The sequence below is a fragment of the Sorex araneus genome, chromosome 3, assembly GCF_027595985.1.
Source record: "Sorex araneus isolate mSorAra2 chromosome 3, mSorAra2.pri, whole genome shotgun sequence".
Classification (NCBI taxonomy): Eukaryota; Metazoa; Chordata; class Mammalia; order Eulipotyphla; family Soricidae; genus Sorex; species Sorex araneus.
The window spans coordinates 163813082-163832927 of record NC_073304.1 but is presented as its reverse complement, the minus strand read 5'-3'; the positions used below and the strand labels follow the sequence as shown (position 1 = coordinate 163832927).

The following is a 19846-nucleotide window of genomic DNA, read 5'->3' as shown; positions in this document are numbered from 1 at the left end:
AAAAAGCAATACCAATCTCTGCTTAAAACTGCATCTATTCTAATCTTTTTCTGAAATTTTGAAAAGAGGTAACTATTTACTCTTAAGAGAAAAAGCATCAAAAAGTTTTAGAAGAATATCTCCCTCATGCTTCCAGACTGCCAAGAGATAATCCCTGATACTCCTAATTAATACTTCTTAGAACAATAGTATAATCATGCATGATTTAGCTACATCAGTTCTCCATTGCTGGGCACGGAGTTGTTTCAAATCCTTCAGTGTTACAAATACTGTGGTGTAAATAAAATAGCTGATGGTTTTTTTATTAATGTGAGAGGATTTAGATCTAACTTTGTACATCTAATTACAGTTCATTAAGCTCGTGTGATTATGATTCTTTATCAATGGAAACACACTTGCACATCCTGAATTTTAATACTTAGCACGTTGTCAGTTAAAATTCTTTAGAAAAACAAAAAACAATTTGAAGCTATTGCAATAGTTCACTTATAGATGTGCAGGAATCTTCCATACTCACCAAAACCATCATTATCTAAATTATTGTCCATCACGAAATCCAGCAAGGACTCACCAACTTTTCCTTGGGTTGTTCATGTTTCACCATCATGCTTTATAAAGTAGAGTTACTTTATCTTCTGATCTGGAAAAGGAAGCAGACCTTATTACTTTTAGTCATTTCAAGATATACTTTTTTTAATTATTAAAAATTTTGTATTAGTGAATCACCGTGAGATAAAATTACAGACTTACAAACTTTCATGCTTGCATTTCTGTCATACAAGAATCGAGTACCCATCCCTCCACCCAGCATCCCCCCACCACCCCACCCAGTCCCCTCCACCCCACCCCACCTCTGTGGCAGGGCATTCCCTTTTGCTCTCTCTCTCTCTCTCTCTCTCTCCTTTTGGGTGTTGTGGTTTGCTATAGAGGTATTAAATAGGAATCATGTTCAGTCTATAGTCCGCATCTCCCATCCAGAGCGGGCCCACCTAGTACCCTTTGCTTGGTGGTCCCTTCTTTATCTGAGGTTCCTTTTCCCCCAGCATATGAGGCCAGCTTCCAAGCTGTGGAGCAAACGTCCTGGTACTTATCTCTACTATTCTTGGGTGTAAGTATACCATTCTGTTACTTTATATTTCACAGATGAATGCAATCTTTCTATGTCTGTCCCTCTCTTTCTGACTCATTTCACTTAACATGATACTTTCCATGGTCATACACATATGCAAATTTCCTGACTTCATCTTTTCTAACAGCTGCATAGTATTCCATTGTGTAGATGTACCAAAGTTTCTTTAACCAGTCATCTCTTCTTGGGCACTTGGGATTTTTTCCAGATTCTGGCTATCGTAAACAGTGCTGCAAGAAGACATAGGTGCAGATGTCAATTTTACTACACTTTTTTGCATCTCCGGTATTGCTGGGTCAAATTGGAGATCAATTTATAATTTTTTGAGAAGTGTCCATACTGTTTTCCAAAAGGGTTGAACCAGTCAGCATTCCCAGCAGCCGTGAAGAAGAGTCCCTTTCTCCCCACATCTGAGCCTAACACTGATTGCTTTGTTCTTTTGGATGTGGGGCAGTCTCCGTGGTGTGAGATGATATCTCATTGTTGTTTTCATCTGCATCTCCCTAATGGTTAGTGATGAGGAGCATTTTTTCATGTGTCTTTTAGCCATCCCGATTTCTTTTTAGAGAAAGTTCATTTCGTGGCCACATTTTCTAATGGGGTTGGGTATTTTCTCCTTGTGGAGTTCATATCATTTACAAGTTTATCTCCTTGTAAATCCTTCATATCAACCCCTTATTAGATGGGTATTGGGTGAATATCCTTTCCCATTCTGTAGACTGGCTTTATATTCTGGTCACTGTATCTTTTGAGGTGCAGAAGCTTCTCAGTTTAAGGTAGTCCCATTTATTTATCTCTGTTTCCACTTGCCTGGTCAGTCACCAATTAAGAACCCATTAGAAAATGGCACCAGGAGAAATTCGAGTCAACCCCACATAATAATTTCAGGGGTCTACTCGAAGATCTTACGTAGAAGTAGAAAAGGGGGCACATAACTCCTAACCATGTTCCAGGTCTCGCTTCCAGCTAGGAGCTCAGAAACAGTGGAGGGAGATGGTAGAAATTCTACTAAGCTCCTCCATCCTGTTACTATTCCAAATGAAGTGAAATTTCTTATGGATACATCTTATAATGATCTTGTCTTTGAAAGCAAACTATGTCCAGCTCTATAAAACTTCTAAGAATGGGTGGGAAAACGTCCTCTTCACATCTTCTTCAACATTAGTTTTATATTGGGGCCACACCCTGCAAGGCTCAGGGACTTACTCCTGCCTCTAAACCCAGGAATAGCTACCAAAGGTACTCAGGGAACCATCAGGCATGCAGGGATTGAACCTGGCTTGATGGCATGCTGCCCTGTCTGTTGAACCATCACTCCTCCCCTCTTAACATTACATACAACTTGCTCAACTCAACTGGGACTAGAAGTCCTTTGCAGCTGCTCAAGTGTCCTTTTGGGTGCAAGCCAACCCTTACTAGCCTGTAGTATCCAATTGCTTCATCAGACAACCTTGAGTCCTATCCTCCTACTAACCTCCATTTGCCAACCAAGAAACCATGAGGGATAGAAGCTGAGAGCTGGTTAGCACCTAAGAACAATTTCTATCTATGCCTTAAGAGGCTGGAGAGACAGCACAGCTGCTAGGACATTTGCCTAGCACCCCGCTGACCCAGATTCCACTCAGGGCACCCCCTCTGGTCCCACAGGCCACATCCACGAGTGAGTGCTCCCTGGGAACGGTGCATGTGGCCTCAAAATCTAAATAAATAAGTAAAAACATGCTGAAAGGGGGCTCAATGGTAGCATGCAAGCCTTGCCCGTGGAAAATCGGGCTTTGATCCCTGTCACCTACACACAAAAAAAGAAAATATTCTCAAGCAATCAAAACACTAAGAAACAAGGTGCCTGGTGGAGTTTGTTTGGATTTGGGGATCAGGGGAAACTCAACTCCTGTCAGGCCCATTGCTGGCTCTCACAAATACTTTGGATTCAGGAAACTGGGGCCAGGGGGAGAAGCCAACAGGGACTGACGTGGGAGAAGTCTAAGTGGGCATCACAACAAAGTACTGGACCCTGGCCTTCCTAGAACTGTGGGAGAAAGACCCGGAAGGAAAGGGCTAGCCAGGACACAAACAGGGAGCAAGTTAGGACTTTCAAGGCAGGCTCCAGGCAGAGCAAAGGTCCGGTCCAGGCAGGAATGATCTCTGGCAGCAGCAGAGCCGGTTTCCTGCAGGGCTAGGAGGAAACTGAGTCCCGGGTCACCTTGACTGCTGGTCGCCTGGGAGGCTGAGGAAGGAAACTTCAGGGCGTGAGAGGCAGACAAGGCCCCTGGGCTCGCGGCCAGCGGCGGGCGCCAGCAGGACCCCCGACGCCCGCGCCTCACCTGCTCCCCGCGCCAGCGGACACGCTCAGCGTCCTGCTGGGCCCCGCGCGCACGGACCGCCGAGCAGCAGCCGGGCACGGCGGGCACTGCCCGAGGCCCCGGTGGCGGTGCGGAGGAGACAGGTGCTAACTGCGGCGCCATCGCCAACGGTCGGCGGCCACCGGGTGCGACGCAACCCGCACAGGACAGCGGGACACGGAGCGCGCTGCCAACGCCCAACTTGGGGAATGGGAAGCGCGAGGCAAAGCGTTCCCAACACGGCCCGCCCCGCCCCCCTTCCCGGCGACCTTTCAAGGCCCGGGCTACCAGCGCGAGGCCCCGCCCCCTGCCGCTTGACACGCCCCCGGCAGCGGCGGGCACAGGGGGCGGGGCCACGCCTTCCGGCTCCAACCTGCTAGGCAGTTGGGCTTTTCCTGCCTCCTCCTGCCTGCTCCTTGGCCATGCAGGAATAGGAGGCGAGAAACTGCTGCACTTCAGGAGGGACTTGACTATGAAACCACCCCCCACCCCCGTAAACTACACGGCTTGTTGCACACTGTCTCCCCCTACCCGTTGGAAAAAATAAAGAATCAAAGCTGCAGCTATAATGGCACAGCGGGTCAGGAGCTTGTCTTGGTGAGGAAGGAGACCACTAAGCATGACCCCCAAACAAAACCAACTATTTTAAAGAATGAAATTGAAAACAATAAACCCGAGTACAGCTGGGGTCATGTGAATCGTGGGCGTTGTCCAACAAGGACAATTGACAGTTTGAGAAGTGTCTTAGGTCACAGTGATTTAATCAAGAAGTTAAAAAAAAAAAAAAGAAGCGTCATAGGTCTCATGAAAGGAGATAAGTCCAAGGGTTATACTAGTCTATAACATATTGAATGCGCAGAAACTTGACAGGACCCTTTTTTTGCGATGCTCAGGGGTTACTTCTATTCAGGAACCCCGGTGACCTGGTGGTGCTTGGGGTACCACATGGAACACGGAGGACCAAACTTGGGTCAGCCACGTGCAATGCAAGTGCCCTACCCCCTGTACTATCTCTCCAGCCGCAGGATATTGTATTTTTATGAGCTGCAATTTGTTTAACTTTACAAAACCAGAAGGATGAACTTAAAGATACACTTCCTCCTGGTAAATATGTTGTGACAGAGCCACGGCTAGGAGGTCAGAAACAGTAGTAGTTGACGCCAAGATCTTGCAATTGTGACCTTGGATAAGTCTTCAGACAATGTTATGACCCTTAAATACGGATTTTTTAAAAGAAATCCAAAAACGACGTGGGATGGTGCTTCACCATTGATTGGACGGTTTGCCAAAACACACTTGTGCCGATTAATGAGTTCTAGTCCTAAGGCCTCTCAGAGCAGCTGAAGGCCATGGGCCACGGGATGTTGCAGATAGGCAGCATCAGTAAAATGAAAGAAATTGAAAACAAAATGTAAACCTGTAACACAGTACAAATACTGGAAAAAAGACTCAGAAACAGAAAGTTTCTACTCTAATGAAGTTTCTCAAAACCACAAAAGATAAGACAAATTTTATCTCAGTCACTCAGTTCCTAAACTACCTCAATTTTCTGAGAATGAGAAAAAAGGACTTTTTAGGAAGTGATCCATGAGCGGAGGACTTAAGGGGCAGGGATTTTTTTTTTTTAAATCAGGGACCACAGTTGCAAGTTTCAGATGAATTAATTGTAGTTATAGAGCTGCAGCAGTGTGTGTGTTGGTGTGGGAGGGAAATATACGATTTATGTGTTCCCTTTCCTCTCAGCCCTGGAGTAGCAAATCCAGATTTCATTTGCTTAGGGCTCTTACCCACTAAGCTTTGTGGGACAATTGTATACAGGAAAGTTGTTTGTACACACGGTCCATCTTAAGTGCTGAGTATATCTAGGGATAGGGCCTGAGTCCAGGGTTCAGTAGGGACCAGAGAAAAAGTTCATGTTGTGTATCTATGGTTAGGAAGCATAAAGGATGTGCATGAAGATGGATGAAAGATGGAAATAAGTGTTCTCTCTCTTTTCAGATATGGATAAAAGTACATTTCAACGAGTATTGATAATGATATTCTGAAGACTCTCAGAGCAAATTCGTAAGCAATTGATCCAGAACACAAATTTTAGAGGCCACATGATGTGACTGAGGTCCATAAATTCTCTTCCCTATAAATTTCTCCTATTTATCCAACAGACCATCCTGTTCTGGCTGGAAGCATCAGACCCATGTTTTTTATTGGAAAACTTAAAGTACTGGTTGTTACAGAAAGGGTCATGTTCTGGTTAAAGAAACTCTGGTACATCTACACAATGGAATACTATGCAGTTGTTAGGAGAGATGAAGTCATGAAATTTGCTTCTAAGTGCTAAGATATGGAGAGTATCATACTATGTGAAACGAGTCAGAAAGAGAGGGACAGACAGAAGTATTGCACTCATTGGTGGAATACAAAATAACATAACATGAGACTAACACCCAAGGACGGTAAACACAAGGGCTAGGAAGCTTCCAACGTAGTTTGTGGGTGAAGGGGGAGGAAGGCAACAGGAATTGAAAAGAGATCACTAAGAAAATGATGGTCGGAAGGATTTGCCAGGATGAGAGATGTGTGCTGAAAGTAGATAAAGGACCAAAAGTGATGGCCCCTCAGTATCCGAGTTGCAAACCATAATGCCCAAAAGTAGAGAGAAAGTATGTGGGAAATTGTCTGCCATTGAGGCATGGGAGGGTGGGAAAGGGGGGGTATCGTGGGGAGACTGGGGGTGGGGAATGAGCACTGGTGGAAGGATGGGTGTTTGAACATTGTATGATTGTAACTCAAACATGAAAGCTTTTAACTGTATCCGAGGTGATTCAATAAAATAAAATTTAAAAACTTAAAAATAAAAATATCAAAGAAAGGGCCATGTTCATAAAATGTCTTGTAAACGCATCAAAATTCAAAATTCAAATGGGATGTTTTATTGAGCACCTCATCAGGGTGCTGCATCTAGTGACTGAGAATGAAAGTGCCAGGAGTAAGGAATGCTCTCACAGTCATCTTCATGTACCAACCAGCTTTCTGCCTCTTCTCCACTGCACAGCATCACTATTTAACACTGATTTTAGGAACTGTCTTAAGAAGCTTCACTGCTTTTCTCTCATATCCTTAACACAGCAACTCTGTAGAGTTCTATTTGCCTTTAATCAATGCATATTGATTGACATCAACAGTGAGCTGGAGATGCAGGACCAACAAAATCAGGTTTGGGTCAGAGGGATAGTAGAGCAGGTAAGGCACTTGCCTTGCACACTGCCTCCCTGGGTTCAATGCCTGGCACTAGGTACGGTGCCCTAAGCCTCTCCAGAACTGATCCCTAAGCACAGAAGCCAGGATTAAGCCCTGAGCATGGCCAGGAATGGCCCCAAAACAAAACAAACAAGTTTTATCCTCTTTACTGCACAGGTGAGGAAACGGAGGCCAAGTGGTTGTGATTTTCTTAGACTCACATTGCTACTTACTGTTGATCCAAAATTCAAATCTAGGCGCACTGGTTTCAAGTCCAGTGCACAAGAAATGCTGTTTTACAATATATGCACACATTATTTGTGTGATTGTCACACATTATATTTCTAGTTCCATTGCATGTTTTTCAACAGTAAGAACTGCTTAAGAGCTGGAGTGAAAGTACAACAGGGAAAGGACTTGCCTTGCACATGGCTGATCCAGGTTCAGTTCACATATAGTCCCTCCAGGGATGATCCCTGAGTGCAGAGCCAGGAGTAAACTCTGAACACTGCCTGGTGTGCCTCGCTCCACCCAAAAAATATTGCTTAAGATTCTACATGATCCATATAATTGAGGGATAATGTGAGAAATTATCATCTAGATGTTTAGATAGAATCTATTAGTTTTTAATTTTATTTGAGTTGTATCAAGTTGTTCATGATCATTAATTCCATTCAATCTTCCAAAACCAATCCCACTACCATTACACTAATCTATCTAGTTTTTTAGATTTATTTTGAGTGTCAGATAGAAGGATATTTCACCCCAACCAATGACTTCTTCACTACCAAAAGATTTATTCACTATTGCTGATTTATTGCTGGTAATGTTAATAAGATTCCTAAATTCAAATGAAATTTATACTGATATGTAAAGAATTGCCATCTTTGCCTGAATAAGTCTTCCTGCCTAAAGTCTTCTCTTGTCCTGATGCAGACGCCTACAGGCAAATGTACAGGATGTCCTAGGATCAGTAGCCTTGCATGCAGCTTGCATGCAGAGTGACCCAGGTTCAACCCCTAGCACGGCATAGAGTCCCCCAAGCCCTGCCAGGAGTGATCCCTGAGCATCAAAGCAAGAGGAATCCCTGAGGACTGCCAGGTGTGGCCCCAAACTGAACGGAAATAATAATCATCTTAGTGTGGAAGCCTGTAAAAGAACTTAAAGGGCTAGTGCACATGTTTTACAAGTGGAAACCATCAAGTTTGATCCCTAATCCCCCAGGGAGTGGTTCCCAATGAGAAATGACTAAATCATACTAGAGTCAATAATAATAACTAGATTGTTAAGTTATCATCACTGTGCTAATTTTCATATTCTTATGTTCTTTTCTGGATGCATTTCCTCTGTTAGTTCACTAGTGTTTTCAAATAAATTTGGACTTTGATCTTTTAAAATATGATTTCTCCATTGATTCCTTGAATTTCCTTAATTCTTCAGAATTACTCTTGATTTCGTTCTAACTTCTTCATTTGGATGTTGGCTTCTTTTCAATTTTTGGGCAAAGAACTACTTAGGGGACAGACAGAAATTACAGCAGGTTAGGTGCTTGCCTTGCACGTGGTTCAATCAGCTGAAATCCCAGAGCTTGACCAAGCATGAACGATGAGCAGAGAACCAGGAGTAAGGTATATGAAAGAAACAATCAGCCACTTTCCAAGATGCCCTCCTGAAGTGAAACGGCAGTAAAATGAAGGAGGGCTATTGTTAGAAGCATGACTTTTCTAGATTTTGCTTATCCTGGATGTTCTCAGACTGGGGCTCTGGTTCCAAGGAGGAGGACAGGAGAGGGTGCCACTACTCTTCTAGAAGGATCACAGGATATACATTCCTCTTAGGTATCTGGCTTGGGATTAGTTCTAAGGAGAGGAGTGACAACTGAAAGTGGGCTCCTAAAGATTTCTCCATGACAGCAAAGAATCTGCCAAGGAGGAGGAGGTTGAAAAACTCAACAAGGCTATAACTGAGCCAGTAATTAGCAAGTGACTTTACCCTTCACATGGAAGAGGATCACATGGAGATGCTTGATGTGGGTTCAAGCCCCATAATAGGAGCTCTCCCCAACCACTCCTGAGGAACTGGCTCATGAGCAGTTGAAATTCAAACAGAAATGCTTAGCGGAAGAGGAGAGAGACTGAAATCTTGTGATGGAGTGGTGACCCAAAGAAGTTCCACAATCAAGGGCTTTCCAAATGTTTTCTCTCAACAAGCCTCTTATAACTTGGTCCCTAGAATCCCATATGGTCCCCCAAGCACTACAAGGAGTCATTCTTGAGTGAGAGCCAGGAGTATCCCCTGAGCATCGCTAGGTGTGGCTCAACAACCAAAAAGAGGGTCAATAAATCAATAAACTTTAAAATACAAACAGCTGCCTATACATGGGGGCACCTCAAGAGCCCAATTAATCTATTATAGTTTTGTATTAACCAAAAACAAAACTATAACTGAAAATCTGGATCTAAGATATCTGATATCATTTTGCTTTGGCACTCTAATGACTATGTAGAGCCTCAGAGTCTGAGCTATATATCTATAAAGATTAAGAGACAGTTGAATAGAAAAGAAACTAGATTGATAAGTAATCAATTCTGGCATCTCCTAAAGCAGCAAGGACTTTAAGTTAGCAGAGGATTAGAAAATAGTATTTACTATGACAACAAAATCCAAAATCTGCATGGACTGTAAAAGTAGTAGAGGCAAGTTTTAGATGGAGAAAAATGTAGAGATGAAAACAGGTAGCTGTCTGTATACTAAGTCCACTTCAATGAACAAAGAGTAGAGTATGCCACAAACAGGAAAGAAAGATTAAGCTCAATCCCTAGAGTCTCATTTCTGGTCCTAAATCAAGTTTTCCAGTCTAATGTTCTGTTGTAGTTTGGCAGGATCTGCAAGGTATGCATTATCAGCTAGAGAGGCAGAAGTCATATTGAGATTGGATGGAGAAGGAACGTATTTCTCAAGATCCTGATGTTAGAAATGGCGAATTCCTGGGGCTGGAGCAATAGCCCAGTGAGTTGGGCATTTGCCCTGCACGCGGCCAACCCGGTTTTGAGTCCCAGCATCCCATAAGGTCCCCGGAGCACCGCCAGGAGAGATTCCTGAGTGCATGAGCCAGGAGTGACCCCTTAGCATCGCCGGGTGTGACCCAAAAAGGAAAAAGAAAAAAAGAAATGGCAAATTTCTCTGGGAGGGCACAAGGGAAATTCCACACTGGTGGCTCAAAATGAATGCTTCCATAGCACCCATTCTTCCTTGTCAGTACTCATTTTCATCTGTAGACAAATATGATTATGTGTTCATTTTATTTAATTCATTTAATTGTTAGGACGTTTGGATGTCTCTCTACACGTTCGGACAGGCCTCATGCATGAAGGTACCGGCAGAGGAACCCATGTGTGTGTAATCCCATCAATGGTCAACATCCAGAGACTTAAAAGCGAGCTCTCAGAAGCACAGGACCACTTTGCAGCTGTGTGATATCTTTAGCCTACTTCTCCCTCTTCTTCTGAGAGTTTCCTGCCCCCATGGGACAGCCTAGGAAGCACCCCATGGTGTATTCATATGCAAAATCCAGTAACAAGCTGGATGTCATTCCCCTGACCCTGAAGAGCTCCTAGTGCAATATCCTTAAGAGGGCCAAGTCTAGGTAGACTTCTAAGATCTCAGGGAAAGTACAAAATGACATGTTACTGAGCCCGCCCGAGAAATCGGTGATTAACGGGATATTGTGATTGTGAATTGTTAGGATGTTGGGGAGGGGTGGGCAACACCTGGCGGTGCCTAGGGCTTACTCCTGGATCTATGCTCAGGGATCGCTCCTGGCGGGACTTGGGGAGCATGTGGTACCCCAAAATAAACAAGGGGCAGCAGCATGTCTTACCCACTGTACTATCTCTCCAGCTCCACTTTTTGTTTTTTTGAAGGAGGCATATAACTATGTGAGGCTATGTTATTCTACAGGAAAAGACTTTGATCATTTTTAATGAGGTCAATATTTATTATTGACCTAAGCATATAACTAAGCATATAACGAAGCATATCTCTTCGGCTACTCACAGCTCAGTGCTCAGTGATACCTTGGAGCGTGTTTGAGGAACATGAGGTACCAGAGATGACATGAACAAGAGCCTTGTGTGTGCAAAACGTGTCCAACCAACTCTTGCCCAATATCCCCCCCCCCCTTTAAACAGATACCTTAAGTTTCATTTCTGGTCAGTACAGAGAGAAGAGTATTGGAGAGGCCCTCCCAGCTGCCGACAAGGACAACTGAGCAAAATACTAAGTTCAGAGCAGGCTGAATTGATAGCAATAGACATTTCATCAGCAATTGTGCAAGCTTGGAGAAATGGGAGCCCAGACAACAGCAAGGGGGAGGGAACTTTGTCAGGATGCTGTCCACTCATGTGTCTACAAACTCAGAATAGGAAACTTGTAAAATGTGAGCTTTTGATTGCATAGAAATTGTGCCCTGGTTTCCTATGCTTCCCTCAGTGCCTGAAACTGAACGCGTAGCAAGGCAGTGTGGGTTTGTATGACAGCAGCTGGTACAGCAAGTTCAGCCCCTCAGGCTCTGTGTGGAACTGCTGAAGGTGAAATACTACTCAGCTACAAGAAATGATGAAATCCTGCTCCTCACAACTTGGCTGGAACTGGAGACTACCATGCCTAAAGAAGTTTTGGCAAAGGGAGACAAGTACTGGGTGAGCTCACTCCTAAGTGGAGGATAAAGAAACACAGCAAAGAATGGCCTATGCTAGTAGCTGAGAGTCTGCCAATAGAAAAGAGAGTGCACGTGGTGAGGATGATGAAGAATCTGGACACAGTGATGAGGGGGATACTGGTCCCCTGATAGTGATTATGGTAAAGCCACAGCGTATTCCTGTATCAGGAATAGTAATAGTACTGTCAAATCCAATGCCTAAAGTCACCATATTGTAAATCACGGTGCCCAAACTTTAAAATAAATAATTACTCATAAAATGAATTATATATATATATATATATATATATATGCTTTTGGGGACACACCTGGCGATGCACAGGGGTTACTCCTGGCTCTGCACTCAGGAGTTACTCCTGGCGGTGCTCAGGGGACCATATGGGATGCTGGGATTCGAACCCGGATCGGCCGCGTGCAAGGCAAACGCCCTACCCGCTGTGCTATCGCTCCAGCCCCATGAATAATAAATATTGACCTCATTAAAAATGAGCACAGTGGCCACTCAACACCTTTATTGCAAACCACAACAGCTAATTAGAGGGAGAGAACAGAAGGGAATGCCCTGCCACAGTGACAGGGTGGGGTGGGGGGAGATGGGATTGGGGAGGATGGGAGGGATGCTGGGTTTACTGGTGGTGGAGTATGGGCACTGGTGAAGGGATGGGTTCCCGAACTTTGTATGGGGGAAGCATAAGCACAGATGTGTATAAATCCGTAACTGTACCCTCATGGTGATTCATTAATTAAAAATAAATAAATTTGTTATTAAATAAAAAAATGATCAAAGTCCGTTCATGTAGAATAACATAGCCTCAGGTAGTTTAGTTTTATTTGGTTACTCCCGTCACAGTGCTCCCATTCCTCTGTCTATTTGTAACTTTTTTCTTTGTGTTCTGTTGACTTGTAAATATGGTTTTCTCTTCTCCTTGAGTCCATTGCATAGTTTATTCAGAGCCATGTCCTTGTGTATGGACACAGGAAGACTTAGCAAATGCTATGCTTTTGTAATCTGGGAGTCATTTCACTCTACATGATATTTTCCTCCTGGACATCTGTTCTCTGGACCTAAGCCTCACTCAGCTGCCCTTACTTCCTAGCACCTCCAAAAGCAGGGTCTGGACGAGGAACTGGACGGACCCAGGGCAAGTGGTGAGTTGGGTGCTACCCTGGCATCGAGATGGGCCTGGCCTAAGCGCCTAATGCTTAAGTATAAGTTAAGAGCTTGGTCATGGACAAATGCTGTCATGATCCAAAAAGGAATAACTAGATTCAGACCCTGCTAGGGTTAGGAATGATTAATCTGGCTTGAGTGCTGTAGTTTGAGTCAGTGACAAGATGTTGCCAGGAGGTCTGCCTTGCAAGCCTCAATGTATCTCTTGCTATGTCCATACAAAAATAACTAGTATTAAGATGTTAATGAGTGTTTGGATTAAGGAAAGGAGAAAAACCCCTTAAGAGGTATCTTGCCTATGGGTAGTCAGGAAGGGCTTTGGAATGCCCCTAGGTTGTATTCCCTTTGAACCTGGCAGCCCTCTGGAAGGGTTTTCTTATGTTGCTTTTGCTACCTGGCTGTATGTAGCCTAGGGGCAAGGGGGAGAGAGAAAAAGAGAGGAGAGAGATAAGAGAAGGGACTGAGGTAGATCCAGAGACTGGACAGAGTTAGGAGTGCGGGAGATGAGAAAGATGGAGGATTGAATAAACGGTAACTAATCAACAACCAGCTTGGTCCTTGTTCTTCCTTCACCTGTCCTTGGCCGACGGCCTTCCTGATCCAGCCCATACACAGCAGTTCCAGAGCACCGAAGCGGGCGGTGAGACAGAGCCGCCCAGAGAGCCCGCTAGTGCACACACCCTTCAGCGTGCTTAGTTTTTTACACTGTCCCTCTCTATATTGTGTCATTTCTTAGGTCCCCTTCACAAAAAAACTCAAAAGAGTCCTATATTCTCTGTCTTCCTTTTCTGGCTGGTTACTCCCTCCTGAAACCCCACCCCCAACTGCTATTCTTGCTTTATTTCTTTCAAAGCAGATGTCATTGACATGACCCAAATCAAGGTCACCAAGACCTCTACATGACTAAATATCATGGTCAATTTTAAGTTCTCTTTCTTCACCCACCAGATGCATACATCATGTCAACGGTTCATACACAAGGTTCCCATGCCCTGTCTGTGCTTCATTCCAGGAATTGTTCTGGGAGGCTTCTGCCCCTGCTGGTGACTCCTTGGCTGCTTTGTCCCCAACTCAAAATATTTGTGCATCCCAGGTTCAGTCCTGATTCATCTCTTTTCTCTGCCTCTCTGGGAGTTTACACACGGGTTCCTAGTTTGTAAGTACCTGCATGGAGAGCTCAGGGGCTGGGTACATGCTGTGCATGGGAGAGGCCCAGGTTCAATCTCCTGCATCATACAGTTCCCTGAGCACTGCTAGAAGTAACCCCTATATGACAAGACAGGAATATCACTTTGAGCATGGCTGGGTGTGGCCCCCAAAACCAAAAAATAAAACCATAATAACAAATAAAACATCCATCTTATCTATAAGCTTCTGAAGCACAAATTGATTCCAGCTTGGGTCTCTCCCTGAATTCCAAATCAAGTTTTCCATCTACTTACTCTCTCCACTCCAATCTCTAGTAGGCCTCTCAAAATAATCTGTACTAAATGAGATTACTGGATCATTCCCTTGGAAAACAAACAAATTGACTCTTCCCTCATCCAGGCTTCTGGGTCTCACTACAGACCTGGCTTGCTGCAGTCCTCCCTCTTTCTCTCTCAGTCCGCATCCAGCCCAGTCATCACCAAATTCATTCTACTCCTAGGCTATATGCAAATTCTGTCCCGTCCTGGGTAGCCAGACAACTCTGCTTCATGCCTGATGACCCTATTGGTTTTTATCAAACCCCTTTGAGTCCTCATTTGCTCCCTTTAGAGCTTCTTCAAACAATATTTTACTAAAAGTCATCATTTCATTCCTGTGTTCAAATTATTCACAGGGCTTCTCATCTACTTCAGTGCAGAAATGATATCCTTCCCCTTCGAAGACTCATCCCATCTACCTCCTCTCACTTGTCTCAAATGACAGAGTCCTTCTACTGTGTGGCCTTTTCACTCCAAGCTCCTTTGGCCTAAAATACATCCATGGGCAGGTCATCACATGCCTCCCACTCCCTTTCTTCAGGGGACTTCAAATATCTTAACACACACCTCCCAACTCCTGTCTCCGTGATCTGACTATTCTCTGGAGTCTTTACTGGCCACCTTGGACATCCTTCACTTACACAGATTTATATGGATCAATATTGTCTGTCTCCATGTTCCCCTGTGCCACCACCTATTAGAAGACACTCTTCAGGAAAGTAGCAACTCTCGGTGGTGAACTTCCACCAAGAGTGGATTACAGACTTTTGCTCTAAAGTCAATATTTTAGCCAGAGTAGGCATTCGATGAACATTATTGTTGTTGAAAACAGTCATGAAACAATAACATTCATCTCAAAGTTTGAAAAGCATCAGAGACAAGCATCAGAGATGAAATAACCAGAAAGGCTATGCCGAGGGATAGAAATTGATTGCTAATCTAGTGGCGCGCATTTCTCTGGGAGAAGGCAGAAAAGGGCCTAGAAGACTGCATGGGTCAAATAGTCACTCAGACCAGGTGCTCCCTGTGAATCTAATATCGATGTAAGTTATTCAGAGAAGCAACTTGAAGTAATCATTAAATGTTTTCATAATTAAGTTCAACACAATTAAGGTGAAGGTCAGTGAAAAGAAATGCAAAGTTCCAGCTCCTTAGGATGCCTCTGGCCAAAGTAATTACTATGAAGGGACACGAGAATCTTTCTTCAAGAATGAAAATGTGTCCAGGATCAAAGCCATTTAAATTCCTGTCCAGGAATGGGGCTAGCCATGGTCAAAGGTAAGTTTGATATTTGGGAAAGACTTCTTCCATTTCCTGGTTTGAGGAATGCAAACCAAGTCGTGGTGGAGAAATTGAAGCAGCACTGATCACTTTGATCCAACAGGTGGCGCCAAAGTGAAAAGGAAGCTGTTGAGCACTGGGCAGAATCCCAAGAGGGATTCACATGGGAAACCCACTAGCCCACCAGGCACCCAGCCAAGACTCTCTCTTGGGGTGGGTAGGGTCAGGGTGGGGGAAGGAGGCTGAAATGAAATCAGAGCACGCACAGCAAGGGAACGCCTGTGAGAAAGGAAGAAAGCACATCTGACTTTCATGGAGATGCCAAGGGTGTCCGCCAGTGCAAAACTCTGAACCTAGGAACCGAGTTGGGATGGGAGTGAATTGGCGAGACTTTCAGGGTTAGCAGTACAGATGAATAATGTCATATAATCACTCTATTAAAACTCAAGACTAAATATATACAAATTTTAAAATGTCGGGCCAAAGAGATAGTACAGCAGCTAGGGCATTTTCCTTGCACATGGTACCAGGGTTTAATCCCCGGTACCCCCTATGGTCCTCCTGAGCCTGCAGTAATTCCTGAGCACCACTGGATGTGGTCCAAAAACAAACAAAGTTTGAAAATATAAAGCTGTGATCAAATTTCACAAAAACTTTCGAAAAAAATCATTGTGATGCTAATGAAGTTCCTTGAAACTGATAAATTGGATTGTAGTTCTTGGGTATCTTTTGGTTGTAAGTCACACCTGCTTGGTAGGCTCCTCCCTGCTCAGCACTGGGTGGGGTCACTGCTGGCAATGTTTGGGGAGTCACACAGTGCTGGGCATCAAGCCTGAGGCTCCACCATGCCAAGCATGGGCTTTGATGAGCCACCTCCCTGGCCTCAGTGCTCTATCACTCTATCAATGCTTCCCCAGGCATCATTGCCAGAGCAGAGCTCAGTCTCATTTAGAGACAGAAATTGATGATTAACCCAAGATTAATGGGGCTATGAGTAAAACAATAAGTGGGAAATGGAGAGAGAGCCCAGTGGGTAGGATGCTAGCCTGACACTTGGGTTTGAACCCCAGCACTGCATATGGTCCCCTGGGCACTAGCAGGAGCAATACCTCAGCACCTCTGGGCATAGTCCCAAACAAGGCATAAAGAAACAAAGCAATAGACCCTGTCCTATGTGCTCCCTTGTCTTTGCCATAAGCTCTTGTCATCTACCGAGGGTCATCTGCCCACTGAGTTCCTTCAACAGGTTATGTGGACATGCTGAAACAAACACTTTTCTAGAGCAGGAAGAGCTACACCAGAAAAAGTGGGAAGGGGTCTGGGGAATTGACAAGGGACAGTGTGGAGTGAATGAGTGTGGGCAAGAAGGATCAGGGCAATCCTAAGGCACTGCTCAGCAGCATAAGGACTCCATGAATTTCAAAGGGGGTCCAGTCGATGGGGTTGCTGCTGTGCTATGCCCAGGCTGGAGTGGGGCCAACCGAAAATAAAGGCTCATGAGACAGGGTGTTTAGTGTGAATTCCAGGAGGGGACTGAAATGACTGGCCATCCAATGCAGGTTGGCTTCAAGGGGTAGAAAGCCGCAGGCATTGCCTGATTGTCTGTTCTCAGTCATCGGGATTTGGAATAGAAGCCATGAGAGGTTAAAAGATACAAGGAAGAACTGGCCGCTGGCCTCTGCACTGAGTAAACCCCATCTCCTTCAAAGCCAGTGAGGCAGCTCCCAGCACGGCTGGCGCATTCTCACTCTCCAGACTGCAGGCCTTCCCTGACATCCTTGGCTGATATAGGTCCCTCCCGGCGTTCCAGGCATATCCTCTTGAGTTCATGTGTGAACTCAGCAGCATCTAGTTCATCAATTGGATTCCATGCTAATGATAAGCTTTCTTGCAGAAGGTAAATTCTGGAAGAGCAAGAATCACACCTGCCCTGTTCCCCACAGCAACCTCTTGGTTCTGTACTCGGGGTCACACCTGGTGGTGAGCATATGCTGTGCCAAGGACCAAACTGTGCAAAGCAAACCCCTTAACCTCTCTCGGCTCATTCATTTAACATTTAATAAATATTGTTGAATTAATTAAATGATTATTCTGGGTAGTTTTTCCAACTGGCTCATTTCCATTTTTATATCCCCCATCATATTGGTTAGCCCCCTGGTCTTATGCTATGGCCTTACCATTTATGTTATTTTCATCTGAGGTCCCTGATTGAGAAATATGTTACTATGCTAAGGTTGCTTTTTAAATTTTTTTTTCTCCTCCCCTGGCTAAGGTCTTTTGAAGATAATCTTTAAAAAAAAAATTGTGATGGGGAAGAATTGGGTTCTACCTGAAGCTATTCGGGCCTACTCCTTATTCCTTCGCTCAGGGTTTACTTCTAGAGTTACTCATGGGACCACATGTGGTGGCAGAAATTGAAGTGAGATTAGAAGCAGGTATGGTAAGTGCTTTACCCCCGATACATCTCTAGTTCTAGATACAGCTTCTCTATGAGCACTTGTAAGATGAACATTTACACTAGGAAAGTTAAACCTGAAGTCAGGGATCAGAGAAACAGCACAGTGGCTAAGGCACTTGCCTTGTGCACAGCCAACCCGGGTTCAATCCCGAGCATCCCAATGGTTCCCTGTTCCCTCTAGAAGTGATTCCTGAGTTCAGAGACAGGAGTAATCCCTGAACGCAACTGGGTGAGGTGCCAAGGCAAATAGCAAACTAACAAAATGATAAAGAGGATTATGCGATTTATCAAGGTTCATAGCAAAGCTGAGTAACTGAATTTTGTTAACTGAGCAGCAGTGCTCATGCTGCTAAGGGTTTCATAGGAAAGAGAAGGTGGGAAAGAGAACTTAGAAGAAAAGGGAGTGTAGCCCCGACTCTTTCTGATGGCACTAAGCAGGCATGAGGTTCTGGGGATCAAGTCCGGGGTCTCTGCATGCTGAGCTGTGCATCCACTCTGGAACGCTTTCTCTCTCTCTCTCTCTCTCTCTCTCTCTCTCTCTCTCTCTCTCTCTCTCTTTCTCTCTCTTTCTCTCCCTCTCTTTTAAACATTTTATTGAGCCACCGTGATATAAATTTACAAAGTTTTCATGCTTGATATTCAGCTGTACAATGATTGATCACCCATCCCTCCACCAGTTCAAACTTTCCACCACCAATATCCCCATTATCCCCTCCACTTCCATCCCAGTCCTTACCCTGCCTCTATGGCAGACAATTGCTCAGATATTCTCTCTCTAGTTTTGGGCATTATATTTTGCTCGGATATTTCCACCACCATTCATGCCTGCCTTCCAGGGAAGATGCTAAGTCATTTATTTTCCATTGTTCACTTAGCATATCAGGAAAGTGGCAGCATGCTTTGGAGGAATAGTCCTGGTACCCACACACCAGGGGCTGGAGCGATAGCACAGTGGTAAGGCATTCGCCTTTCACGCGGCCGACGTGTGTTCGATTCCACTGCCCCTCTCTGAGAGCCTGGCAAGCAACCCGTGTGTATTGGATATGTCAAAAACAATAACAATAAGTCTCACAATGAGAGACATTACTGGTGCCTGCTCGAATAAATCAATGAGCAAGGGGATGACAGTGACAGTGACTGTGACCCACATACCGTAGTCATGCTTGTAGAAGCTCATGGTTGCTGTGATTCCTTCTGGAGAAGGCGTGGAGACTGCACCTGCTCCATGTGGGGCCTTCGGTGATATTGGCTCGGTTTGGGACTCGGAGAATTCTCTCTCTCTCTCTCTCTCTATATATATATATATGTGTGTGTGTGTGTATATGTCTATATATAGAGGCATATATATATATATGTTGTCACTGCTCTGACATCTGCTCTCATGCCAGCTGTTTTAGCATATTCAAAATTAACTTTTGCTTTCTGAAATTCAGATTTCAAAGAAGAAACAAGAATTGCAACTTCTCTCCTCTGCTTTCTCTCCCCACAGCTCAGACTTCCCTTTCATCCCTTCTCCCTTCTACACTCTTTGGGCAAAGTTTTTAAGCAAAAATTAGAATGTTCTTATAGGATTCCGTGTGGGAATATCTGGTGCTGGATGAGTATCAGATCGTCAATGAAAAGTTATTTCCAATGGATAAAAAGATAATTCACAACCATTTAAATCCGTCCCTTTTAAAGGGAGCTCTAGCATTCCAGAGATGCATGTGATTATGTCAGAAGGGAGGACATCCAGAAACAGAGGAGAAAACATCCAAATGATAGCAACCCTATATAAAAAGAAACAGTGTTGGGGAATGGACAACTTCCCATCTTGGTACTTGAGGAAAAATTGTGATTCACGTTCCTGAGTTCTCAGGGCCAACGAGACAGCAGGCTTGCATGCAGCTGACTCAGGTTCCAATCCCAGCACCGCAGATGGTCCCCAAGCCCTGCCAGGAGTGATCCCTGAGCTCAGAGCCAAGAGTAAGTCCTAAGCACACCAGGTATGGCCCAATTACCCCCTCTGTCAGATCCATCTGTTCTTATAATCACATGAAGGT

The 19846-nt window shown here is 44.5% G+C and overlaps 1 protein-coding gene across 1 annotated transcript in view; it reads right to left on the bottom strand.

The window, feature by feature from the left end:
- The window catches only part of LOC129403501 (adrenodoxin, mitochondrial-like), a 69991-nt gene extending 51026 nt beyond the window's left edge, over nucleotides 1–18965 (bottom strand). Inside the window, 4 exon segments of the mRNA XM_055132168.1 lie at nucleotides 518–621; nucleotides 623–640; nucleotides 3454–3539; nucleotides 18957–18965. Of these exon segments, the coding sequence (XP_054988143.1) occupies nucleotides 518–621; nucleotides 623–640; nucleotides 3454–3539; nucleotides 18957–18965 (217 nt within the window).
- Nucleotides 18966–19846: the final 881 nt, after the last annotated feature.